This window comes from Aythya fuligula, chromosome 3 (assembly GCF_009819795.1).
Source record: "Aythya fuligula isolate bAytFul2 chromosome 3, bAytFul2.pri, whole genome shotgun sequence".
Lineage (NCBI taxonomy): Eukaryota > Metazoa > Chordata > Aves > Anseriformes > Anatidae > Aythya > Aythya fuligula.
The window spans coordinates 32986234-33012703 of record NC_045561.1 but is presented as its reverse complement, the minus strand read 5'-3'; the positions used below and the strand labels follow the sequence as shown (position 1 = coordinate 33012703).

At 58.3% G+C, this 26470-nt stretch overlaps 1 protein-coding gene across 3 annotated transcripts; it reads right to left on the bottom strand.

Moving 5' to 3' along the window:
- Nucleotides 1-296: 296 nt before the first annotated feature.
- Nucleotides 297-26469, bottom strand: TMEM63B (transmembrane protein 63B). Of its 3 annotated transcripts, none has more exons than XM_032184117.1 (24): nucleotides 26391-26469; nucleotides 14698-14896; nucleotides 14378-14457; nucleotides 13675-13713; nucleotides 10976-11066; nucleotides 10724-10761; nucleotides 9969-10111; nucleotides 9745-9796; nucleotides 9342-9450; nucleotides 8736-8806; nucleotides 7903-7983; nucleotides 7627-7750; nucleotides 7376-7509; nucleotides 7099-7236; nucleotides 6708-6861; nucleotides 6288-6394; nucleotides 5669-5755; nucleotides 4285-4350; nucleotides 3975-4137; nucleotides 3742-3847; nucleotides 3461-3628; nucleotides 3248-3363; nucleotides 2904-2984; nucleotides 297-2506 (listed from the first exon to the last, which is right to left on the bottom strand). In XM_032184117.1, exons 2-24 carry the CDS (start codon nucleotides 14872-14874, stop codon nucleotides 2339-2341), a joined length of 2493 nt encoding a protein of 830 aa, XP_032040008.1. In that variant the 5' UTR covers nucleotides 14875-14896; nucleotides 26391-26469; the 3' UTR covers nucleotides 297-2338. The 3 variants fall into 3 exon arrangements, with proteins under 3 accessions (XP_032040008.1, XP_032040006.1, XP_032040007.1); XM_032184115.1 differs by having other exon boundaries at nucleotides 297-2503; nucleotides 26391-26464; XM_032184116.1 differs by lacking the exon at nucleotides 13675-13713 and having other exon boundaries at nucleotides 26391-26464.
- Between the last annotated feature and the right edge of the window lies 1 nt (nucleotide 26470).

Genomic DNA, 26470 nt, shown 5'->3' with positions numbered 1-26470 from the left:
GTGCGTTGGGCGCCCTACTGAGCACCACGCACCCTGCTGCTGGGGTGATAGCTGCTACACCCACCCCGACCCCACCAGATGCAGCCCCCCATCCACATTTAGCATTGGGATGGACATGGAGCCTTGCAGGACACACCATGAGGGCCCACAGGCCCTGTGGAGGGTTTGCAGACGCAATAGGAGCCCGCCAGGCCCCGGTCCCGTGCAGCACGCATGCTCCCAGCCCTGCTGCAGCCTCCCCTCGCTGCCAGCTCCCCCCCGCTGCGCAAAGGAAGACCACGAGAACAATAGCTCCTTTTTTTTTTGTTTCTTTTCTTTTGTACACAAATATATACAGGGTATTATACACATCTCTACACAGACAGTGCCAATCCCAACGCAGGTCTCCGCAGGCAGCGCCCCAGGGCTGCAGGCACAGAGACCGGGGCACCCCGGGCAGGGTGGGGGGCACGGGCAGCAGGCGGGGGCACGGACACGGATATAGGATTAATATCCTCCTTGCCCCAGCCTGGGACCCGGCGGGGAGCTTCCATCTCACGTGCCCACCCCTGGAAGGGCTGGCTTCAAACACCACGCTTCTCCACACCAGCACATGCTCCAGCCCCGGCCTGCCCTCTCCACACCTCCAGGACCCACATTTCATCCCCTCCACGCCCCCTTTCCCTCTGGGCCTGGGGATCCTATAGAGAGGTGTACAGGGACGTCAGCTCTACCCTCCCCGGAGCAGCCCCGTGTCTCAGGATCCCCTCTTCTAACAGGGGATGAGGGGAGATAAGCCGGGGGTGGTGAGGGCCTGTCCCCGCAGCGGGGCCGGGGAGGGCTGACGCTCCTCTTGTTCGGGTCCGTAAAGTGCTTTGAGCTCCAGGGCCAGAGTTGGTGATTGAAAAAGGTAAAACCCCTGTCCCCCGGCCCCGTCAGGGCCTGCAGGGCACAGCTCCAGCGAGCCAGAAGAGCAGGAGCAGGCCCCGCAGGCGCTGGGCAGAGGGAAGGGGCAGTGTCAGCGATGAGCACCAAACAGGATGGTGGCAGGGGGCTGAGGGAAATAAATATAGCTCAGTAGCAGGGAGATTTATTATTTTCCTTTACATTTTACACAAGGGGAGGAGGGGAAAGCAATCGAGGGCAACGGGTGCTGACCAGAGATCTCCTCGCAAGAACCTCCACATGGGTGCCAGGGGCTCCAGGCCACCTCTCCTGCCCCTGTCCACCTCCGCAGCCACCCAGGGCCCCTCTCCCATCCTTCTTGTCCCCAGGACACAGCTATCACCAGAGAGGGGACACAAGGGGCAGAAGCAGGCAAGGAACAGCCCCAGGCAGGTGAAGCAGCCCAGGGCTGCACAGGGCCAAAGAGCTGTAGCCTAAACCCTTTTCTCCCCTCTCCATAGCACCCAGGAGACCCCCAAAACAGCCCTCCCGCACCTGACCCTGCGGTGCAGACACAGGGCAGAAAAGGGATCCACGGTCTGCCACAGAAGTCAAGTTAGTTTTTGCTCGAAAGGGGAGGAAAAATGTGCAAAAAAATGCCACTTAAAACGATGCTGCAGTCCCCAAGCTGTGCCCTCGGGGAGCAGGGGGCACGATTTAGGGGAGAGGCTGCCTGCGCCTTCTCCTGCCTGTGAGAAGCACCCTGGGCACCCCTCACCCTGCAAGGGGTTGCCCCCATGCTGCTCCCCCAGCAGTCCCCCAGCAGGGTGAGGCTGTCACCTGCCCACTGGGGGACTTCTCCATCACCCCCTCCCCAGCACCTATAGCACGTCACCCCACCGGGACACGCGGGCACGGGGAGGAGGGAAGGCAGCACTGCACGTGCAGGTGGAACAAAGCTACCCCATCTTCCTACGGGGGGCTTCCAAGACATCAGTTAAAGCTTCGTTTGTCACCTTCCTGCAAATCTAATAAATTATTAGTGTTTCTGTTTCTCACCAGGAGGACAGGGGACAGAAGGGGCAGCCAACGAGGCCTCAGCGGTGCCTCTTGTCCCCAGAGCCCTCCCCAAAGCACCCAGCCTCCCTTCTCTCTCCTGGGGTGCTGGCAGGGTCATGGTCCCTTCCTCCCCAGCCCCTGGGGGGTCTGCGGTCCGGGTACGTGTTAACGAAGGTAGCTAATGAAGAGCAAGCCCGCAGAGCGGCGGGGAGGTGGAGGCAGGGAAGCGGAGAGCCAGGGCCAGGGCCCCTGCCCTCGCTGAAGGTGGTGGCCCCAGGGGTGGGCGAGGGCTGCGGGTGGCCCCCTCCCCATCTCCGCGCTCCCTTGGGTTTCTCTCGGCCGGTCTGGGTGGGCGCAGCCTGCCCCGCTCCTGGGCCTCCATCCCCTCCTCCCTCCTGCCCTCCCTCCGCAGTCCCTACTGGCGGATCTCGTTCTCTATCAGGCTGTCCTCACACGACTGGAAATCCGTGTCGTTCATGCCATCGGCGGTGATGAGCTCCTCGTCCTGCGACCCCTGCTCCTCCGACTCGGTCGCTTCACCCTCCGGGGAGGAGTCCTGCAGCACTTGGGCGATGTACTTCTGCTGGGGCAAGGGGGGGACAGCAGAAACACAGTGAGCACAGGCAGCTGTGAGACCTCCTCGCACAGTGCAAGGAGGAGGTGGAGCATTAAGGAGCCCGAAGATGCTGAACGAGGAGACCGAGCAGTTGAATTCACTGCCCCAGCCGAGAGGGAGGCAGAAAACACACACGCAGCACCCAGGCAGCAGAGGGAAAGGGGCAGGTATGTGAGCATGGGGGGTTACAACTCATCACCCAGCTCAGGTGAGCGACACCTGCCTCCCAGTCCTGTTGGGAGATTGTGGGTGCTGCCTCAGGAAGGCAAGAAGCAAGGAGAAAAAGTCTCCGGATGTTGCCTCCCCCTTTCCTAAACCCAGGAGAGCAGCGCGCCAGGGCAGGGAGGTGGGGACAGGAACTCACAGTGGATTTGGGAGCCGGCAGATTAGTGGCAGGTCTCCCGTTCTGCCTGCTTTCTATGGTGTCCACCTCTGTGTGTTCGATCTGGAGAGGGAAAGGTGAGATCAAGAGAAAGTCGAGGAGACGCGTTTGTAGGAGCCACACTCCAGCAAGGCTGCCCTTGACCTCTGCACAGGTACGGGAGCAGCACACACGCGGTAAAGGTTCCTTGGGAACCTTTGCCACGAAGCTGGTGAAGAGACGCCCTGCCAGGGAACAGGCTGGGACATCCCAATTTGCCCCCAAGCCCATTTCACTGCTCGGCTGCACTCCCAGGGGAAGGGCCCCCAGGCAGCACCCCAGCTCACCTTGTAATTGTGAGCGCTGAGGTATTTGAAGTGCCCGAAGCAGACGTGACACAGGCAGATCACGATGGTGATCACGAGGACCACAAAGGTGAACATGGAAGTAGGGGCCAGGAACCCTGAGGCAAATAAAAGCCAACGTTAGGTTGCCAGAGCCCGACGGACAGGGGGAGGCCACCTGCAGCCCGGCTGGACGCCTCCCAGCCCAGCGCTCACCCGTGCGCACGGTGGAGAAGAAGAGGAGCCAGAAGAGGCAGAGGATGGGGGCAGCCACCACTTGGTTCACGGCCCCGGAATGGATCTTCTTGTCCAACTTGGCAGGCAGGTAGGCATAGTACAGGTTGTACCGGTCCACCAGGTGCTTGAGCAGCATGTACATGAGCCCTGAGGGAGAGAGAGGGGAGAGGTGGCAGGAGGGAATCGGCCTCTTTCCCAGCGCCTCGGGGCAGCGGGAAATAATTCACCCCAAAGCAGGGAGGCAGAGGGGTGTCGCTTACCAAAGGGGACGATGATGGGGCAGGTGATGCTGTAGGTCATGACCACGGTGAAGACGCACATCATCCAGGCGTACGCAGCCCCAAACTGGAACTCGTAGGCCTGGTGCTGCCGGAGAGAGCAGAGACTCATCTGTGGGGTCGACCCCCAGCCCTTGGCGAGCCCCAGGGCGCACGGCCCCCGGCACAGCGCCTTCAGGGGGAGACCCCGAAACACCCCCAGCCCCACCACTCACCCGCTTGACGTTCCTCCGCTCGGCGGCCGAGCGGGCCAGGCAGAGGCGGATCATGTACATCAGCAGGCCGGGGATGCGCAGCAGGTCCATGGCGTTGCCGATGAAGGCGGAGGCGATGACGTAGTTGACGAAGAAAGCCCCGTTATCGGGCAGGAACACGCACCTGGGGAGCACAGCAGGCTGCAGGAGATGCTCCCCTGCCCCGCCACGCACCCCGGTCCTGGGTGCCGCCTCTGGAGGCTGCCAGGAACCTCCCCCCCCCCCCCCATCCCCGCTGCAAAGAAGGGGCTTTCTTCCCTGCCCCACTTACTCAAATCGCACTGTGGCTTCAGCCAGGAATTTTTTGTCGAAGAGCCAGCGGAAGAACACATCCAAGCTGTGGGGGAAGGGGGTGGGAAGAGAAGAGAAACAGTCGGAAGCGGCGGCATACGGACATAGACATGCAAATGTATGGAAACTGCTCTAAAAAGGCCCAGAGCTCTGACCACAGGCCTTATTGTTCCCTCTTGGGATATGTCATTGGCATTTATGTAAATCAGACACTGGGAAAACCAGTTACAGGATGCAAAAAAGGATGCAAGACTTCCCATTCTCACACGTGTTCTCCCGTCACCCTAATCCCATCAGTATTTCCCTCTCTGCTCCTGGCAGAGTTTGTTTTGGTTAAACACTAGGTTACTGACCACAGGAGAAACCACTCAGGTACACGGTAACCTCAGGCACAGAAATAAGAAAAAAAAACAAAACAAAACAAAAAAAAAACCACAAATCTCATTCCCCCTCATTCTATATTTTTTTGATATAGAACTGTACAATCCTCTGGGACCTCTAGGGCCAGGATTTCAGCGGAGCACAGAGATCCCCACGCAGCAGCAGGACTGATTTTGTCCTCAGAAAGGAGCATGACCTGTTTGCTGGGACACAGCCAAAACGCAAATCCTGGGAGAATGTTTACCTGCCTAGGGCACAAGGTTAAAAGCAGCAGGGCATTTTAAACCTGACGGGGAAACTTTACGGTAGTCACCCCCTGCAATGAATGGCGATTTTTCTGTGTCTCTGTTGGAGGGCTCCTCTATTCTCAAAAACCACCCGATTTAGCCACTGAGGGGCTGTACCCTGAATTTATGGGATGTAGATTCCCCACCCCGCAATGCATAAAGAACTCCCTGTCACAGCAGATCCCCCCCATCGTGCTTCCACCTCCCAGTTTTCCTCTCTTCTGTCACACAGCTGCTCTGCTTTGCCCCCAGTCAGTGCTGAGCCCATGCTGATTCCTGGCAGCCGAAGTCCCCCTGTCACAGGACATTTCTATAACCCCTGCAGGAGGATTTGGGGCTTGCATCCAGCAGGATTCACATTTCTGCAGCCTACAAATGGGAAGACCACCCAGCCGAGCAGTATGATGTCCTCAGTTCTGGCTGAAGTGGGGGAAGTTGCTACTTTTGTGTAAAAGTGAGCGCACGTAAAACAGATGTGGGAAGAGTCTCCTTCACCAGCAGGCCTCAAGAAGGCTTTTTATGTGCATCCATCAGCCACCTCAGGGTTTGTTGCCTTTCTAGGAACACCCAGGGAAGGGTGACAGGGACATTTGTGCAAGCAGGGCGAGGAGGCGTTGCAGGAGGACCACCAGAGGTGCATCTCAGCCCTCTCCACACTCCAGGTCTCTGCTTGCTTGCCCTTCCCTCCACACCTACCTGCTCAGGCCCAGCGAGGGCAGCAGCAAGACCATGAAGATGAGGAAGGTGTAACACTTGTGCATGGTGGTCCTGTTCTCTCCAGACCTGCGGGCAGAGAGAAGGCCATTAAAATTGTCACTTTTAATGTCACTTTTTTTTTTTTTTTAAATGTCACTTTTAATTCCCAATTGTTATTGGAAACAAGCAGCTTCAGTAATCTGCAGCTGCCAGAGACGCCAGGTGAAAGGAGCTTATGTTCTCACACATGGTGAATATGCCCCTTTCCCTCCAAGGTATCCCTTGGAAAAGCTATGTCCTACACACGGGTACAGGCACACCACACCTGCACGCTCACCTCAGCCACGCCTTCCCTTACTACCTGCATTTCTCATTACCTTTGGCCCCAACTCCTCCCAGCCTTCCTCTTGCAAACGCACATCAAGCTCCGCTCAGATAACCCCAATACTGTGCAACACCCAGCGAAGGGCTGGCAGAAGAGCAGCAGACCCCAAGGTGACCAAGAGGTGCCACAAGACACCACGCTGGGGGTGGACGACGGGAATTGAAGCGAGAGGAACCAGTCAGCAGCTTTCCCTCAGCGGGGAGCATCAGGATGCCAGGCACTGGCTGCTCTTACCTGGTCCAGTGCGCTTCGAAGAAGGCCGAGTAATACACGATGGTGGGCAGCAGAGCTGAGAAGCACCACAGCAGCAGCGTGGGGAAGAACTGCGTGATGATGGGGTTCTGCAACGAGGAAGAGAAGAGACCACGCGTTACACGTGATGTGGCAGCTCTCGTGCCCGTCACAGAGCTGCCTTTGCTGATGCAGAGTCCCCAGCTGCCACCGCACCCTGGCCAGGCTTAGCACCCCTTCTGGAGGCTGGGAACACATGGCAGGGTGCTGGCCCCTTCCTGGGGGACATCCCTCTTGTTCTCAAGGCTGAAGGGACCTGAGGCACGCTGACAATCTCACTGCCCCTTCCCCTGCAGGGGCTGCTGTGCCTCAGGGTGGCGGGTTCAGTGCTCCCCATCCCGTGCCCTTCTCCGAAGGCCTTACGTTGAGGTACTCCACAGGCTTGGTGACGTTGAACTTGTCCATCGTGGTGATGATGATCGCAGGGGTGGTGAGGAAGAAGAGGAGGATGAAGAGCACCACGTTGATCACCAGGCAGCGGATCCACCAGATGAAGCCCCGGATGGAGAGGTGTTCCCTGGGTGGGGTGAGGGGGGAAGAGGGCATCAGGAACAGCCACACCGAGCCACACACACGTTCACGACACAGCCCAGCCTGCATCAGCAGGGCCTGGGGCACGATCCCAAGCTTTCCCCTTCTGAGTCAGGGCCCAACTCTGGCTCAGCCAGGCAAGAACAACTCCTTTAGCTATCAGAGTGTGAGGGCGCACCCCTTTCCCATCACTGGGGACCCGAAGAACCCCACAGCTGCTCACCAGTAGATGTTCTGCGGGTCAGGGGCATAGCTGACAGTCCAGTTGGAAACGTGAAGGGACTCGCTGCAGGAAGAGGCCTTGGGCTCCCCACGGCACGCACAGCCCTGGCACTTGCAAGCATTGAAGTCTTTGAGGATTCTGGAGAAGAGAACAGTGGAGATGGTGACACACACGGCTAGCAGGGACACGTTGAGGTGAACGCCCTGCGGCTGGGACCTGATTTCAAGGAAGAGCTGTGAGACACCACCTTCCCGGCAGAACCCCTTGCAAGACTCACATGGCTGTGATGGTCTCGTTGTGGAAGGTGACGAAGGCCATCCCCAAAGGCTTCTCGTTCACTTTCTCCTTCTCCCGCTTGTAGTCATCTTTGAGTTTCTCCTCCAGCTTCGTGTAGTACTCGATTGCCTCCACCTGGCCAGAAGGACAGAGGTTAGAGCAGAGACCTGGGGACGCCAGCCAGTGTGGGCAGTACAAGGACCCAATGCTCACGTTAACCCTTCTGCCCGATGTCTCCAGCTCTCCACATACCTCCTCACAGCCCCTGATGACACAGCAGCACAGGTGGCCGCAGGGCTTAGGGTTGATCATAGATGGGGTGTTCTCCTTGCCCTGCAGGTTGGTGAAATAGATTCGCCCGCGCTCAGCCTTCTTTCTGAAGCGGGAGAGTGGAAAAGAAAAAAGGTACTCAAAACAGCTTTCACAGCACAGGATTTGAAGGAGAAACAGTTGGGAAGAACCCGCTCCCCACCTCCTGTGCACCCTCCCCCCAGCCCTGCCCTCTCCCCCAGACTGGGGGCTGCTTACCTCTCCGCATCAAGGAACATCAGCCGGGCCACATCGTAGCAGGGACGCGCCTCCAGCACGGTGCAGTTGGCATAGGCCTCCCTGCAGACAGAGAAAACCAGCCCCTCACACACTGCATCAGAGCTGCACCTCAAAACAAAGCCCACACCTTCAGGCCTTCCTCCTGCCGCCAGCAGAGCATCATCAAAAGCTTGCTGGACAGCAGGAGAGCAGCAGGCTCTGCTCCCTCTTTTGGGAGCAACGTGTAGGGCAACGGAAGGGAAACTTTTCTTTTTTAGGGATTCGGTTAAAAAAGAGAACGCAATTTTCTATAAAGAGCACGATCAATGCAGAGGCAGCAGCAAAGCATCCCACAGCTATTGCTGGAGCGCCTCCTGCCTGCTTCTCACAGCTCTGAAGCTGAGCACTTCTCATCACGTGCCCTGTCTCACCACTTACCATGCTGACCCCCTACGGCTCTGCAAGATATAGCTGGGCATGTCCCAAAATGCTGCATATTGGGATAAAAATTTGCACAGAAAAATTGCAGCAAGATGCCCAAAATGAAAGTGCTCACTGATTCGGACTGCTTCCCCCTCCTCACCCCGAGGTATTATTGCTATTTCAGGTAACACTAGCACCACTCCACTAAAATATATATATATATATATATATATATATATATATATATATATATATATATATATATATATATATATATATATATATATATATATATATATATATATATATGTGTGTGTGTGTGTGTGTGTGTATATATATATATATATATATTTTTTTTTTTTTTTTTTTTTTACAGAGCAGCCTTTAATTAGGAACACAGTCAGACTCACTCAAAATGCTTCTTGATCTTTTCTGGCTCGGCATATTTTGAAATCCCATTGATGAAGAGAGTTCGCTTCACCTAGAGGGAAGAGAGTGCAGATCGGTACGGGTGGCATGACAGACCAGACTGCAGGAAAAAACAAAGAAAGCCCCAAGGCCCTGGCCTGAGCTAGCAATCGGAGAAGGCAGCCCCCAGGCTTGCAGAACCTTTGCTCCCCACCTCCTGTGCTGCTGCTAGCTGTTGGCATTTCATACCCTGACGTGCTGCAGGTTGATGGGGTGGGGGCTCACACTGCAGCCGCCTCAACAGAAACAGGGATGTTATAGTATGAAACTAGGCAAAAACAACTGGAGGAGAGCCCCAAACCCACACAGCAACTGGAGCAACTCCTGAGGAAGACATAGGGCACGCCACATGCCCACCCAGCTCAGGCCTCTCTCATTTCCCCCGCACGGCATCAGGACTGCTGCTCTGGAGGAGATCCGCCCTTGGCCAGGCAGAACACGCCAGCCCCAAATTGCTGCGGGAAGCGGGGGTGCCTGGCACCCTCTCCCAGGCTGCCCAACTTGACAGGAGGCCCAGGAAGCCTGGGCGAGCTCCCAGCCCTGCTCACCAAGTCATCCTCCTTGTAGCGCATCTTGGAGGTGTGCCGGCGCATGCTGTACACCGTCAGCAGCAGGTACAGGAAGGCGAAGGACGTGTGCAGCCACAGCAGGTTATTCCTGGCGCGAGAGAGACCGTGCTTAAAGCCAGCGTGAGGTTGCCACCGCGGCCCTCAGGGACCTCCCCTCAAAGTCTCTGGGGCCAGGAGGAGCGTTCCTGGCAGGGCATCACCCACAGGCCCTGCCAACAGCCTCCAGGAGCTTGGTCTGGACGTAGGAGCAGGGACAGCAGCCTCACAGGAAAGGCAGAAACACAGCCTTCGAGGAGGCAAGGCTCTGCAGCACATGGGCATCCAGAAAACGCACCCTGAGGGCCCCAGTTACCCACCCCATCCCTGCCCACAGTTCCCCTACCCGGAGTTCAGGTTAGCGATCGTCGTCCTCCCAAAGCTGTAAGCGTTGTTTTCTGGGGAGAAAGGCAGACAGGCATGCTCGGTTACACCACGGGGCTGGGGCAAAGCACCCCAAAACCCAAGCCGCCCAGGACAAACCCTACGCACCCCCCAAGCCCAAAGCGGGACAGGACCCAGGGTTTCTCTCTGCTCCTCCCTGGCAGGACCAGGGCTCCCTGCCCTCACCTAGCAGGTCCCCTGAGAAGTTGACGGGTAGCACGATGCCCACGGAGAGCACGCCCACGGCCACCAGCAGCCCGATGATGTGCCTCTGGAAGGACAGGTAGTGCACCGCGTCGCCCCCGCACTTGTCCCGGATCTCGTCATCCCTGCCAGGGAGAGAAAGGAAGACAGTGAAGAAACCTCCTCCAGCGACCTGAGGGCAGGCAGGAAAGCACTGGGTGACGGCTGTGAACCCACAAACCACCCCTGTAACCCACACAACACCCCTGGATCAAGCCCTACAGCTGCAGCCATGCCCTGGGGAGGCACTCCAGCACCTGGCCATGCACCAGCGCAGGCAGAAGCCTGCCTGTGCAAATCTTGCTGCAGCTCTGCTCCCCGTGCTGCTGCCCTCTGCAGGGCAGCTGAGCCCCTGAGAGCCACACCTGATGCCCATCCTTATGGTGGGTCCCATCTGTCCCCTTGCTGATGCGGCCCCACAGAGCTCTGAAACCTCGAAATGCTTAGGAAAGCACCCCTGACCATCAGCATGTGTCTCTCTGTACCCTCCAGTCCACCTTTCGCTGCCGTGGGCCTTCCTTGGACAGCAGTGCCCCCAGCAGGAGCCTCAGGGAGAGCAGCAGCTTATTTCTGAGATGGGATCGAGGCAGAGGTGACCTGGGCTGCGATTTCTCCTCCGTTTGTGTCCCAGCCTGTGTGCTGCCTCTGCTTTTTCCCCCCGTGGCTCCCCACCCGCAGGCAGGTCCTGGGGCACTTACTTTATCCTGAAGATGGCTGTCAGCCAGGAGCAGAAGCCCTGTGCAGAGAGAAGACAGGAGGGGCTCACATCACTCCGCGCTCCCTTCTCCCTGGACTCTGCCACGTGGCTGCCCCCCACCAAGCAGCTTGGCCTCCCAGGAAAGCCGGGGCCCCCCCCGGAGAGCACAAAAGCTCTCCACAGCCCAGGGATGCCCAGCAAATTCATCACACAGGTATTTCAGCCACTGCTTTTGCCTCCTGCCACTACTCACGTTGTCCCTCTGGTCGAAGTCGACGGAGCTGGAGACGGAGGTGAGGCGCTCGTAGCGGTCGTGGTTGTCGGAGTGCAGGGCGGAGGCGACGCTGCAATGACAAATTTGGGGGAGAGAGGAGGCAGAAGGTGAGGGTGAGAGGAGGCAGCCGGGCCGGGAACTGAGAGCACCCGGAAGACCAGCGGTTAATTTGGGTCAGTTTGCCCCAGGTGAGACGGAGGAGAGAGGACAGCCTCGAAGAGCAGAGGGGAGCAGTAAGCAGAGACCCCTCCTCGGGTGGCACCGGGCTCTGGCAGCCTCCCCGGGCTCAGCTGTGGGTGCTGCTCCCTCATCGTGCACCAGCCCCTGCCAGGAGGGGCTGGGGGCAGCTGCCACGGTGGGGGAGATCGTGTCTGCTTAGTGCAGGGTTCAGAGAGGGAGGAGGAGACGTGAAGGAGAGGGTGCCACAAGAGGGGACAGGCTTCAAGAGGAAAAATGAGCCAGGCTCAGCCCAGCTGCTCCTCGGCTTCATCTGGGGACCTCTGCAGGCAGCAGACCCAGAGAGGGAGCGGGGAGGCAGCTAGGAGCATGGGGCTGAAGGGCAGGAGAGGGGACTGTCCCAAACCACTGCGCTCCAGACACAGGCAGGGACCTCGATGAAGAACCTGCAGCAACCAAGGCAGGTAACAGCCCCCGGTATGAATGAAAGTGGAGGGCAGGCTGGCAAAGGAGACAGGAAAACGGTCCAGAGACCTAAATTAAATAGCACTGGTAAGGTGACAACATCAGGCTGGGCCCTTGGAGGTGCAAGAAGGGAGATGGCTGATCTGAAGGCTAGAAGTAAAGGGGAAAAAAAAAGATGAAAACAGTCTCTGTGTAACCAGTACAGGCTCAAGAAGGAGCAGATGGATGAGAACCTAGAGGAGAAACAGGTGAGAGATGAGTGCTAGAGACAAGGAGGCGACACTAGGGGGAGGAAAACAAGCGAAGACACTTGTGACCCTGCAGAAGGGAAGAGGATGGGACACGTGGCCTCCCCGCAGGGCAGAGCAGCACCTGCTGAGCCCCTAGCTGGAAGCAACGCCCAGAGGGGAAAGGAGATTAGCTGAAGGTCACGGGTCTACAGGAGAACAGATTAGACACAGCCCTGCAACTGCACGGCCCGGCACCTGGCTCTGCTGCAGGGACAGCTCAAGCTTCAACCAAGCCCTGGGACCCTCAGCCCTTTGAAATCCCCAAGACCCTGCAGCTGGGCACGGGGAGAGGGTGAATTTCTGCTGCCTGCAGCCCTGAGGAGACCCTGGCACGCTGGGCACGGTGTGCTTCTGGCTCCTTGGTGCTGGAAAAGCATTGGGCAGGGCAGAGAAACACTGGAGAGCATAGCTGTGAAGAGAGCCATGGCTCTCATGATAAGACCACCTCGTGACAAGACTCTCTCGTGATAAGATTAACTCAGCTCCGTTCCAGGGGACGCAGAGACCATGACCAGGACAACTGGCAGCGCCGTGAAGATGGTGGGTGCCGGCCTTGCCAAGGATGGGGAGCTGAAGATGGGGCTCCAGGGGGACCTGCATCCAGCTGGAGGCTTTTTAAAGCGAAGCACTAACAAGGCGGGCGAGAGGCGGGTGGGTTGCACTAGGCCTGGGTGACAGCAGAGCCCCAGCAAGCTCAGGGGAGCAACGGGAAGAGGAACAAGAGGACCCCTGGAGAGAGGCAAGCGCTCAGGAGGATAACAGAGGTGACCAAACCCTCCTGCAAGGCCACATCCTGAGCCTCAGAGCTCTGCTACCTCTACCTGACTCCCCCTTGGTAGAGCTGCCAGCATACCTGAAGCAGGGCCAACCACTAGTGAAGCATTCAAGTGTGAGCAGGGCATCCCCTCCGTGCCATGTACCACAGCTACCAGCACCTTTGCTTCCACAACTCCGATTGTTCTGCTCCTTTTGGAGCAAAGAGCAGTCACAAAAACACGGCAGTGGCGTGACCATCTCGGGCTCTGTGCTGCTGGCTGGCTCCTCTGCAGCGTGTAGCACTCAGCACGTCAGCAAGAACAGTCCTTACTTAGATAAAAAAGCAGCAAGAAAGAGGGAAGAGCAGGGAGGAAAGGTCTGGAAATGCCAGGCCGAGGTGCTGGAGGATGCTCTGAGCAGCGCCGAGGCAGGAAGGGGTGGGTGCTAAGGGACAAGAGCCAGCACTTCCTTTGGTCTTGGCAGCCTCGCAGGGGTGAAGGCAAGAGAAAAGCTGTGTGAGGGCCTGCCAGATCCTCCCCACGCACCTCGGTGCTCCTGAGAGCAGCCCTCGTGGCTCACCAGCATGAGGTAAAGGAGGCTGCCCTCTGCCTGGGCGATCCCAGGATGCCACAGGTTCATTTCCAGCTACTCCATCACAGCTACGTTTATTCCCACCACACAGCAGGACACTGGCAGGTACAGCAGGGTGCATGACACGGCACCCTCTGCCTCCACCGGCAGCTTCCTGGTGCTGCTGCATGCAGAGAGCATTTAAGAGGGGAAAACCAGGGAGTGCCCAGCTGCGGGAGGTGGCTGACACAAAGGGGAGGGGAAGAGCAAAGTGTGAATCCCCTGAGAGACACAAATCCAAGCCCTGAGCTCCCAGCCACTCAGATTAGTTCAGAAGCAAGAGAGAAAACTGCAAAAAGAAGAGAAAGAGAGAGACAGGGAGAAAGAGAGGAGAAACAAGACCCTGAAAAAACAACATACTATTCCCGCTCCTCTCGCTCCGTCTGCCAGCGTCGGCGCCTGGGGGCACAGAAACAGAAAAGGAGAGGTTACAACAGGGGAGCGGGCGCTGGGGCCCCTCCGTCGCAGGGCACTGTGCGCCCAGCAGGGCTCCACGCCGTCCTGAGGAGGAGAAAAACCTGCTGGGGGTGAGGCCAGAGAAGATCTTCCCTCCAGAGCTTGGTCAGCAAGGTGTGCTCCCAACAGGAGCCCCAGGCATCAGCCTCCAACACAAAATCACCGTCTCCAAGGGGCCCTGAGTTTAGCCAGAAGGCTCAGTCGCCCAAACACACCTTGGGCAGGGAGGATGAGCACCAGGAGTGATGTTTTAGCACCTGCAAGCTAAACCCCCACTTGCACAGGAGCAGATACACAGGCCCTACAGCTCCTCTGCCTGCTTCCTGACAAACTAGCTACACACGCTGCCTCCAGAAGCAAAACGAGAGGGTTGCTGGACGCATTCCCTCTGCCATCCCTGCTCTGGCCCCACAGAGAGCTCCCCACAGCCCTGTCCAGGTGTGTCGTGCTCCCAGGGTCAGCACAGGTCTCCTGCCACAGAGCACGGGAGGGATGAGCTGCAGCTCGTTCACCTTTCACCCTGCCAAAAACGCCTGGTGGCCCACCCTTTTCCCCTTGGGGAGGAAGAGCTGTGTGGGATGAGCTCCATATCTGCGCCCAGGCTTACCTGTCAGCATCAGTCACCAGGGCCAGGCGCCCGTAGTCCCAAGCAACCTTCCGCAAAATTGAGAAGACAAACAGCAGTGCCTGGAGGAGAGCAGAGGGAGAGCCGTGAGGCCAAGCATCGCCCTGAACGTTACCTCTTTGCCCTCCGCCTGCAGAAGTGCAGGAACGGGGTTAGGAGGGGACAGAGCTACTCATGACATCCTGGGGAATTTGGGACCCCGCAGCTCTCACCACCCGGCCACGGCCCTCCCTCCCTGATTAACCAGGGGGAGAAGAAGCCAAAGCAGCAGCAGCAGGAGGAGGAGGAGGAGGCAGACTTACGAGGAAGCACATAAAGTCGAGGGCGAGGACGGTGGGCACGCCGCCGAAGGGCAGCCCCTGCAGCACGGTGCTGCGGATGCGGGCGCTGTAGCAGTAATCCTTGGTGCTGTTGCTGCAGGAGGCGGCCTTGCAGGTGCCCCCGGCTGAGCCCAGGGTGGCGATCACGTAGGGAAGCATCTCTACAGCTTCATCGTCTTCCCTGGGGGAGGGAGAGACAGGGCGGGTTAGGTGCCTGCCTGCTGGGTCACAGCACGGCCCCGTTAGGGCTGGGGGCCAGGAGCTGGTCCCACTGTGCACGATCCCAAAGCCTCCCTTCGCCTGCTCCCCAGCTCCCACGGCTTTTCGGTGCACCTCGCCCTCACCGACTCCTCCTTCTCCCAAAAGGTGCTGCCTCCCCGCACCTTCCCCCTGCCAGGGAGGGCATTTAGCCACCAACAGGGTGGGGTGGGCGTTCAGTCACGGCTGGGTGACGGCAGCGAATGGCTCCGGGAGGGTTGCTGCATCATGATCCCACCATTTCCTCCGCCTGGCTGCGTGCCACCAAGCTTTACGAGGCTGAATCACCGCGCTCGGCTCGCTGCAGGCCCCAGCCCCACGCTCCCAGGGCCCCCATCAGAGGCTGGTAACACCTCAGCAGCCCCGTGAGAGCATCACCCCCCTCTCCCGACCCTACAGCAACACCGCCAGGAGCGCACGGCACGGCCTGGATGCGGGAGATGACCTTGCCTCCCAGGACAGCGCTCTGATGCTCTCAGCACCTCTTACCCAACCCCTCGTGCGTTGGGTACCCCACCACACACCTTTTGGATCAGGCACGCCGGTGCAGTGTTAGCTATTCGTGCAGAGAAGACTCGCGACAGGCCGGGGAAGGAGGATTCTCCTCTGCAGAGGCCGAACCATTTACCTCGTTCCTGCGTGTTTTATAGCCCCATTCTCAGTCTCCTTTCTAGCAGGAACACGGCTCGTGCACACACATTGCCCACGACGCTACCGTAACCATCATTTATCCCAACCATTGGGCATTCACGACAAATTTCACGAGCCTGTGGATAATGCAGGCCACATTTTACAGAAACAGGTCCCACAGAAGTATTTTTTTTCCCCTAAAGCCAGGAAGAAGGACTGGAGGAGATCCTTCCTAGCAGAAAAGCTGTGGCTTACACCCCAGCCAGGAGCATCTCTTTCCTCCCAGCCCTCCAGCAGTGCCCTCCTGGCACATCCCTCCAGGTCAGACCCAGCTCCTGCTGGAGGCTGATCCTAAAGGGATGCAGGTCTTGAGGCTCCTGCTTCCTGCAAAACCCTCCACGCTGCCTTCTCACCCCTTGGTGCTGGGCTTGTGTGTGTAAGCCCCCCAAAAACACCTTCTGCTTTCTGGATGCCCGCAGCACACGGGTGGTTTCGTTCCTCTGTGGGGGAATGACTCCTTACAGGGGATCTTTGCTGCACAAACACCACTGCTCCTTCACAGCGCTCAAACGCTGAACTGTTCGCGTGCACCAAAGGTGTCCCTGGTGGTCTCTCACTCTGAATCTTCACATTCCTCCTCAATTTAAGCCATCTCATCAGTGAAGCACAGGTGCACGTTTTTAGCAGAAGCTCCGCACCTCTCACCCCCCTTCCCTTTGTTTATCAGTAAGCTCACCTCGTCTTGGAGCTTCCTGTTTATCTCTGATCTTAATCCTCTCCCTGGGGGATAATTAACACATCTGCCTTCCCTCCTGCCCTGTGTCTGTCCCCTGCCAGCCTCCACAGGCTGGCTATTCCCACCCACACCCAGCTCTCCTTCCTGAAGTGCAGGATCGCTTTCCTACAACCAGGTTTCTGAGCTAGCCTCTCAAGGTCACATTGCCTCTTTCCTCCTGCGTGGCAGGTACCGACCTCCTTGCAGCACTGAGCTCAGCCACACAGGGATTTTGTCCCCTGGGCACCATCGCGAGCCCTTACCCGCAGCACTTCACCACCGAGGACACCTTTCATGATGCAAGCCACCGCGCGGTGACGGCGAGGAGCATCTCCGCTGCCTCCCCAGGGGCTGGCAGGGCGTGCTGCTGCATCAGCCCTTTTCTGTGCTCCTTATGCATGCTGCAGCTCTCAGAGGTTGCAGGGGGATGGCCTCACCTCCTCCTCGCTGCACGGTGCTCGCCCGCCAGGGCTGGTCTCCAAAGGGCCTCCGGTGCGGGCAGGCAACAAAGGGCAAGGTAATCGCAGCCCTGCGGCACGCGGAGCCGGGCTCTCCTCGCGGCTGCACGCTGATAAGGGGTTGAGCAGCCAAAGCAAGAGGAGGAATTGTTCCTCAACAACAGCCAGCATCAGCAAAGGGCCCTCCCAGAGAGAGGGCTGGAGGCGGCCAGCAAGGCAGGAGGGTTAGAGAAGGACATCCAGGAACCGGCACGCAGCTCAGCGCTGACACAGCACCCGGTACGGCCACACGCAGCAAGGTGACCTTGGCCATGAGAACGTCCAACCCGGGGCGCCGAGACACTGGGAAATCCTTGAGGTTTTACGACACATCGTTCCCCACACGCACCCGGTCTCAGCAGCTACTGCGCTCAACAGGGAAAGCAGGGAAGTTGCACGGTCCACGAGGCAGGGCTAGGAGACCCAGCCTGAGCTCCTGCTGCGAGCTGAGCAAGCAGCAAAGGTCACAGCAGAGCGAGGTGGACCCCAAAAACAGCCTTGAGACTCACCCTGTCCCCGAGCCCTTATCCGCATAGCTCCGGATAGACGGCCAGGCCCCTCTCTGTGTGTCAGTGCTGGAAGATGGCCCGGTCCCTCTTCTGCGGGATGCTTGCTCTGCCGCTGCCAGAGGGACCTGAACCACAGACAGGGAAATCTCTGCACACCTGCTGAGCACCACGAGGGCTCAACACCTCCTTTGGAGTTTTCGGGTTGATCTCAGGCTGCCGGGCAGGGGTCTGTAGCCAGGAGCCACGCACACACGGCAGGCTGGGGAGGCTGGGCCCGCAGCCAGCCAGCAGCACGTGAGAGATGCTGAGCGGGCTGCTCTTTTCACCGGCCTCTCTCCACCCTCTGGGCTTGGCAAGAGGAGCCGGGCCCAGGCTGGGAACGCAGGGAACAAAGTGCCGGTCAGGCGCTGGGCACGGAGCTGACGGCACCCGGCCAAGAGCAGGGACACAGAAGTGGCACTCGAAGGCAAGCAGCCCGGCTCCCAGAGCCACAGAGAGAGGTGTGGGAGATAAAAAGTGGTTGCTTAGGCTTGAAGGAGGGCTCTGAATTTTAGGCGAGGCGCAGCAGCGCAAGCCTTGTGTCATCCAGAGCCCTATCTCAACGCTCGGGTAAACAGAGAAATGGCACTTTAATCGGGCAAAGCCACTTCGAGTCACTGTTTACACGGAGCACAGCTCCACGAGGGCAAATACCAAACCTAAGAAAGTCCATCCAAGGCTTGCAGGGGGTAACACGGGCTCCTCTTGCCCACAGCCCCTGCTCGCACGTACCAAGACCACCAAAATCCTGCCTTGACCTGAGGGAGGCTGATGACTGCTGGTTCACACGCTGGAAAGTGCTGTTCCATCTCTGGTTTCTGGATCAGGACAACACACCGCGACAGGATGGCTACACGAAGTGACAAGTCACCTGTTGGAGCTGCAGCTGAGGCCCCTAATGCAACAGGACAGAGCAGCAAACGATCCCTCCAGCGCCTGGCCTTCCCAAACGCATCGCAGGAGTGCAGGAACAATTAATGGATAATGGCAGTCAGAGTTTAATTACTAATTAATAACCCAGATAAGGTTGCTGTTTAGAATTTCGTCCAACACGAATCTAGCCTTGGCAGCCTGCATGGGCTAATGCTTGGTGAGATATTTCTCCACGGATCCTCACGCAAGAGGAATTGCCCCTGCTCAGGAAAGCTGCTAAGCACACACTTACCTCGAGACGCTCTCGCTGAAGTGATCACAGCTTAAACACACAGCTAAATTAAAGTGTTTGTCTAAAATGGGGCGGACTGGAGCACTGTGCTCTGCTTCAAGCACCAGCTGTTTTCCAGGACCATTCGCTGACCCCAGGCTACGCGTACTGGTTATCAGCCCAGCCCCAGTTGAGATCTCACAGTGGAGGCAGCGAAGATCAAGTAACTCAACCCGAATTTGTCTCTGATGGTGAGAAATAGGCTCCTGTGGTACACTGCAGGGACAACTGTCACACACTGCCTTAGCATTGATACCCTGAGAGCTCACAGAGCTGTCTTTCAGCCACACCAGGACCTAAAGCATCATCCCCTCTCCCAGGCTTATCCTCGCATTTCCTGTTGCCTTCCAGCAAGCTCTCCTTGGTTTTAAATAAACACGGCAGGTCGAGAAGCACCAATTGTCCCGATGAAATGCAGTTTACCCCATTTAAACCAACAAATGCTCAGACATCCTGGTAGCTGCCCCATTTCTGCACCCCAGGACACCCTTGAACCTCGCTGCCAGCTTCACTACGCACCATCAGCGTTCATGTCAGGGCTTATCAGCCTCTTGGCAAACGCTGCCACGCACAACAAACACGGCCTTTGCATCTCTGTTGCTGTCACAGGGCTTTATTTTTTTTTTTTCTATGGGGTATTCTGGGAAAAATAAACAACAGAAAAGGAAGAAAACCACCCCCAAAACCTCTTGCTGGGGCAGGCGCTCTCCAGCCACGAAGCGCAGTGGCGCACTCCGTTACCGTGTGAGGGATTGACAGGCTGCTCAGCGGGCCCTTTCCAGATCCCCGTGCAGGAAGACCCGTGCCACTTGCTGGAGATAAGGCAGGAACCGTTTAAAGGACATTTTATCCACAAAGAAGGTGCAGCACCACTGTCTCACCTCACACACCAGTCTGCGTGTGAGCAGGTGGCCTCCAGCCTGGCTCTTCCAAGGTGCCCTCATGGCTCCGAGGGGCCAGCCCGACCCTCCAGCAGAGCACCAGGCAGGTGTATCTGCCTTAAACAAGGCTGTGGAAAAGTCCGAGGAGGCAGGAGGGCAGCACCTCCTCTACCCTTCCCCACGAGGCCGGCCGGCTGCTGCCAAGCTGCCCGTTTGTTTGCACTCCAGGCCCTTGGGGTTAATCGCGCCACGGCCCCGTAAGCAAGCAGCAAGGCTGGAATTTCCCCCCTGGCAGCCTGCCCTGCTCTGATGCCACCCGACTGGCATCCCCATCAAAGGCTGGGAGCCTGGGGACACCTTTTTCGGGGCCAGGTGGAGCAGAGCTGGTGCTCAGGCAGCTGCCCAGCCCTGCCCACAGCAGCCAGGCCCGGGCCCTGCGACGCCTGCGCTCGACAGCAGGCAAAGCTCCCGATATAGCACCGGCTGCCTATTTATAACACGCTGTTTACCAACACCGAGCGCTCTCTGGGTGGAAATGAGATGAGTCAAGGGAGCACGAGTGCTCTGGATCCCCCCTCCTGTCATGGAGAGGATCAGGAGACAGCGGGAGGGTGACCTAGGTCTGATCACCTCACCAATGGGATCATACTTGAGGGCACCCTCAGTATATATATTTTTAATATCAGACCCCAAAGCTCTGGGTAGATCGTCCTGTTGGTTAGATCCACCACACAAGACCTTCTCCCAGCAGCTCAATGGAGGGCTGCTGGCTGCTATGGGGCTGTGACGGGGGGCTCGGGCAGTGCCTGTGTCCTGCAGAGGGACCACGATGCTGCTGCCACCCCCACGGAGATTGGAATGGGGTTTCAGGGGCTGTAGGCAGCAAGGACATCTGACAACAACTACCAGAGGCCTCCTTCAATTCTGTAGTTTCTCTGCTGCCCGAGGCATACCCCCACCCGGCAGCGAGGAACAGGCCCCGCAGTGCTGCTGCTGATCCGAACGCCCATATGGTGGCAGAGCCTTGAAGCCCATCCAGGCAGAACAACCGGTGCCAGCTCCTGGCTCCTCCTAAAGCCACCACCAGATTTTTTCCATCCCTCCCTCCTGGCTGAGCCCAGCCGCCTCTCCACGCCAGGCTCATTTTTAGAACCTCGCCTTTTCCTCTCCTCCTTGGAGAAGGCCATCGCTTTCCTGCCTTCAAACCCACCAGGAGGGTAATGGACCTCCTGGCTCCTCTCCCCTTTCTCATTTCCTGGAGCCATCCTCGGTGCCGTCGCACTTACCAGCTCCAAATGGACTGGAGAGGACGATTAAGAGGCTCGGATCGATTTCTGAGCTTCCACCCCTCCTGAGGGGCACGGGGAGGGCGGTCCCAGTGGCTTTACCAGAAAGCCTCAGCCGCGGCTTGATGTGTGTCCAGTTATAGCCTGGAGCACGCCGTGTTAACAACAGGACCACAGGACCAGACGTAGAAACACACCGTGCTGTTGGACTTACCCTTCTGGGAGAGTTACACCTGTCCTGTCCCTGCTCGAGGGTTGCACAGCCCATGGGATTAAAACCGAGGGTGTTTTTGGATGGTTCTCCAGCTGCTTACAGGAGGAACTGCAAAAGCACAAGCTTCAATCTACCCCCACTGGCTGAGGGAGCCAGGGAGATGTCGGAGCCATCTCCCTGCCCGCACACGCAGGCGAGCAGTGCTGTGCACTATGAATTTTGCCACTGCTGGTTCAATTCCATCAAAGATCAATGCTCAGGCTCTACAGGGCTGGGTACGTTCCCTGCTCTCGAAGCACTGACATGAGTTTGCCAGGCAGAGGAGTTAAGCGCCCTGCTCTGAGCCCAGAAGCATCTCTCACCCACAGAGCCCTTCCTCACAGACAGGAGGATTTTCTTCTTTCCAAACAGCGAGAAAGAACACTTTGTCCTACGGATCCCAAACCCTCCCCGACTCGGAAATCCACCTCGCGTAAGGCTCCTGCAGGCAAAACAGGGCATTAGCATGCATGCACCTCTACGTGGGGAGACAGAGCAGGACTTACAAGGTCCCAGTGCTGGGTAGGAGGAGAGGGAGTTGCCCCAAAGCTCTGCTCGGGGCCTCCAGAGCCAGCTCGGCAAGGAAAGGAGGTGGTGTTGGGAAAGAAGGGCTCTGCAACCAGCAAGGCGAGATGGCATCTAGGGAGGGACGAGCTCAGGGATGCTCAGAAAGGCTGGGAGGCAATTAGAGGCTGATAGGGATGATCGGGCAAGCCGAAAACAGCCCCAGGGGAGGGTGGGGTGCCAAGGAAAAAGCAGGCGGGCACGCTTGCTGTGGGCTGGGCCGGCTCCCAGCACTCCAGCAGCTTTTCAGGACTAGGCTGGGTGTTCCTGGTCCCATTCAGCCACAACACACGGTCCTGTCCTGCCCGTACCACCTCTTAGATTGCCTATTCTTCCCCCTTAACAGGCCTCAAAGCATTTCCCTGACTTGCCATGATAGTTGGCAGCTATCTGCCAGCTCTGAAGCTCCCCTTACCACAAAGGATAAGGGAACACGGAGATATGCATTAGAGCGAGGTGCCGCCAGCGCTAGGCAGTGGGGATTTACAGGGGAGACATCCTGTCAGGCAAACTGGCTCATCTTTATTTTTAACAGCATTACAGCGTTAGTGGGTGAAAGGGAAGTCGCGGATGGAGCAAGATTTTAGCAAGCCATCTGCTGCAGCACCTCACCCAACCTCCCTCTCGAGGTTTGCTCGGCAGGCTCAGACAGAAACATCGCCTCACGGGCTGGAAACCAGCCCAGTGACCCTAAATAAAACAGCAGCTACAGGTGACAAAGCCCCGGACCATGGGCTGGTAGGGGGATTTTTGCTTTTGGGCATTATCGGCCCTGAAGCTGGCGGTGGGTATTCGTCCAGCCAAGGGCCACAGGGGAAAGGGATGCCATAAATCACCTGAGGAGTCGGATGGATGATGGGCTGGGGCAAGGAGAGGGACAAACTGCAGAGGCACACGTGTGGAGAGTGTCGGAGAGCCTGGGCATCACCCTGTGTTAGATGAGGTCAGGATGGTGCTTGCTTTTTTGGAGGTGCCTCCTCACAAGGCATGCTTGTTATCCTCACGCAGGATAACCGAGTCCCACCTCGATCTTTCCCTTGATTAGATAAACAGATCGATCTCCTCCCGTTTCTCGCCAGAAAGCTCCCTCCCCAGCCCTCGGATCCTTCTGCAACCCTCCTGCATTCTCCTCAATTTCTCAACATCCCTTTCCGAGCGCCGACACTGGATTTAGACGGAGTATTTTCGTACCCGTCTCCCCAGCACCTCCTACAGAAGCCAAGTCATATTCCCATGGCTACTGGCTGCTTCTTCGCCAGGTAGCTAACACGGCACGTACCGCTGCCGGCCTGGAAGGGGCCTCCACGGGTGATCTGGAGGGATGCTGCGCTTTGAGGCAGAGCCAGCTACAGCTCGTCCGTAACCATGCGGGCTATAACTCGGCCGTGCAAGCTATAACTTGACTTTTTGCCAAATTGGTAATAAAACAAACAAAACAAAGCACAGTACAAAACATCCCGCTGTCAAAAACCCACCTCTTCTGCTCCATCACCCCAGCCAACGGTGATGCCACCATCAGAGGTAATTTCCCTTGTTCCAGGTAAATTCCTGCCCTGTGGACTTCCAGCAACATGCTGCTGTGCATGCTTCAGGACCAAGAAGCTCCCTCTTCCATCTTTTCTTCCTCAGGCTAACCCAGCCCTACTTCTTCCCATCCTTCCTCCCATGTCATTTCTAAAGGCCTTAATAATTTCTGTCGCTTTCCTGGATGCTCTCTGCTTTGTGGACATCCTTCAAAGCACTCCCTCTATATCCGAGCCTAGTCCTTCAGCAACACCTCACCCGTGACGGGGACAGCAGTGATTACTTCCCATCCCTTAGAGGTGACACTCTGAGCACACACAGCCTGGCACGAGGCCTGCCTCGCGTTTTCCCACCCCGCAGCAATGCACCAACCCACCCTGCTCAGAAACCCCAGCCAGGGTCTCCTGTCGGAGAGGAACATCAGACCTCCTTTTTAGCGTGACTTGTGGATCCTCTTGGGATCTCCTTCCACTAGATGTTTTCTGAAGGGGCTGCTCACCATACAGAAGTTGCTTTAGCCTATTCTAAAGTACTCTCAGGTGGATTTCATAAGGCTTTGTCCCCTTGACCCCATCTCTAATTTACCTCAACAGCCATCACCTGTGCTTGGATTCGCTTTTCACAATTAACTCCTCTACGTCGCTCATCACCCCGACCTTCCCCGCCAGGTGAAGACGGTTCCTCCTCACCGCCACCTTTCCCTTGCTCTCCTTTTCGTCCCAGCCGATGCCTCCCTGCGTCCACCACGCCGTTTTAGTGTCCGCCACAACTCCAGCTCCTTCCTCGCAGATTTATAACGCTGCCACTCACGCCGCCTTCTCCTCCCCGTGAGTAATAGCGAGCCCCTGGGCAGTTACCGCAGCTCGGGAGGCACGCAGTCATTTGTTCCCAGCTCGGTGCCTCAAGTGTGGAGAAGAGCCCGGCAAACCCAAACCACCGGCTCGCAGCCTGTCACCCTGGGGGAGGCGGCAGCCCTGCCAGCATCACCCGGGAGCCTCCAGAGCACAACACTTTCACACAAAGGGAACCCAGCTGATACACAGAGGGATCCAACCCTGTTAAGGTCTTCTCTGCCCCCCCAGGGGCTGGATTTTTGGTTGAAGAGCCTAGGTGTTGTCAAGCCAGCTGCAGAGACCACCCCCAGGCTGTGTCGCTACCAGGCTCTGCTGGGACATCGGACAGAAGACACCAGCTGCTGACGACTATTCCAAGCAGCAGACGAGGCCTGCTGCCATCTGGGTTTCCTCTAAGTAACAGATAATGCCAAGATTGTCTCATTCCCTGGCTTCGAAGGCACCCGAGGCAGAGCCTACTGACGGCCCCAATTTAATTAGGGGAAGCACCGAGGGCAGGCCAGAGCCCCGCTGGCTGCCACCCCGCAGCAGAGATCCGCAAGGGATTCAGCAGGAGCATCCCCCGAGGATGGTGTCAGAGCTCGTGGGAGCCTTTCTGGTGCTGCTGAGCCATCGCAAGCACACCCAGCTGGCTGGAACAACCCAGCAAGGGGAGCAAACACCGCGGAGAAGCCCGGAGGAAAGCATCCAGCATCTCAGGCGTAGCCAGCGAGGCCGGGGCTTGCTGCGGCCGATCGGTATCTGGAGCAGAGGGCAGACACCCAGCTCCACGCCGGAGGAACACGAAGCGAGGGGGCAGTGCCAAGCACAGGCCTGCAGCCCCGGAGAAAAGCCGCTTCACGCTGCGAGCCTCGGCTCCACAAGCTTGGCACCGGCGTCACGGATCTCGCCCTCTTTCTCTCGCAGGGCGCGTACACGTACGCACACGTTTGTTTTTATCTTCCCTTTGTTGTTTTCTGATTAATATCTTGCTAGAAAAGCCACCAGGCCCATCCCCTGAGCCCCCTTTTTGCTGCTACCCTGCGGCACGCAGCCTCCGTGAGAGCTGCAGGCGGAGGAGCCCCGGAGCAGGACATGCTCGGGGCAGCTCCTGTGCGTCCCAGCCCTCTCTGGGTGGCTCAGGGTAGGTAAATCCCGCCTGCAAAATGCGGGAAAGGAGGAAAAAAAAAAAAGGAGACAACTCCCGTTTCTCCCATTTCCAGCGGCTGTAGCTGTCACACTGACCTGGGGTGAAAGCGGGGAGCACGCTGGCAGCAAAGCGTTTTGCTTCCTGCCTGCCCAGCCCCGACAGGAGCCCGGGGAGCTGGGAGGAGGAGGAGCAGGAGCGCAGACAAAGGCGAGCCTTCCTCTGAGTCACGCAGCATCCCGGGGGACGCTCCTGCACCAGCAGTGGGGCCGGTCGGGGCGGCAGCACCCCTGCCCTGCTCCCTGTGGGGTCTCTGCATCCCTCTCCCTGTCGGTGGGCACCGAGTGCCACGGGAAAAGGGCCCTTTCTGCCCCGTTACCATGGGGATGGAGATGCGGCCGGCGCAGGGTGGGCATCGCAGAGCCACCCCAAGCCAGGTGCTGCTGGGGAGCCTCAGCTTCGTGTATAGGGGTGCCCACACCGGGGGCTGCTCCCCTCCTTCTCCCCTTTGTTCCCCCTCTCGGGGCAGCGGCGGGTGGATTAGGAAGAGGCCTCAGCAGCGCTGCTAAAGGATAGGAGACGGCTCCCGGAGGCGGCTCCGTTTCCCAAACATCCCCACCGTCACGTTCCCTCTCTGCACCAAAAAAAAAAAAAAAAAACACACACAAAAAAAAAAAAACCCACGGGGGAAGATCGGGCCCAGCAAGCCCCATCCGCCCTGCCTCCACCAGCAGACCCTTTATATCCCAAATCCCCCATCGGGTCCGCAACAGACCCCGATCCGGCACCCCATAGCGGGCAGCACGGACCCCAAACGCTTCCCATAGGGATCAGGGGGTGAGGATGAGGATGGGGCATGACGGCGAGGGTGTACACAGGGTACAACCCCTGCACCGGGGCTGCGGGCTGCCGGTTCTTGGGAAAACGGGATTTGGGGTTTTACCTTTTGGGTGCATTTTCACCCCAAAAGGCGAGCCCGCAGCGGGAAGCCCCCGGACCCCGCAGCCGGCATTTCCCAGCCGAGAAATCCGCATTTCCCAGCCCCAATCCCGGATATTTCCCCCCCCCCCTTTCCCACCCCAACCGGGGCCACCGGGCCAGCAGGGCACGGAGCGGAGCCTCGCCGAGCGCCCCCCGCCCCAAAACCACGGCACCCCCGCGACCCCCGGGCTTACCGGGACCTGCACCGGGGACCCGAGGGGCTCGCGGCGCTGCCCGAGCCCTGCACACCCGCCCCAAGATGGCAGCCGGCGCCCCCCGCCCCGCAGCGCTCACCCGGTGCCAGGCGCGGACGGGCTCCGGGCTCCCCCCGGCCGCCGGGACCGGGACCGGGACCGGGATCGGCACCGGCACCG

Bases quoted from the DNA above. Each gene is read 5' to 3' on its own strand.
- TMEM63B (XM_032184117.1), bottom strand. From the start codon at position 14,874: ATGCTTCCCTACGTGATCGCCACCCTGGGCTCAGCCGGGGGCACCTGC. The intron at 9,451-9,744 runs GTAGGGGAACTG...CTCTCGCGCCAG, and splicing joins ATCGCTAACCTGAACTCCGG to GAATAACCTGCTGTGGCTGC. The intron at 6,395-6,707 runs GTAAGGCCTTCG...TCCTCGTTGCAG, and splicing joins AGCCTGTGGAGTACCTCAAC to AACCCCATCATCACGCAGTT.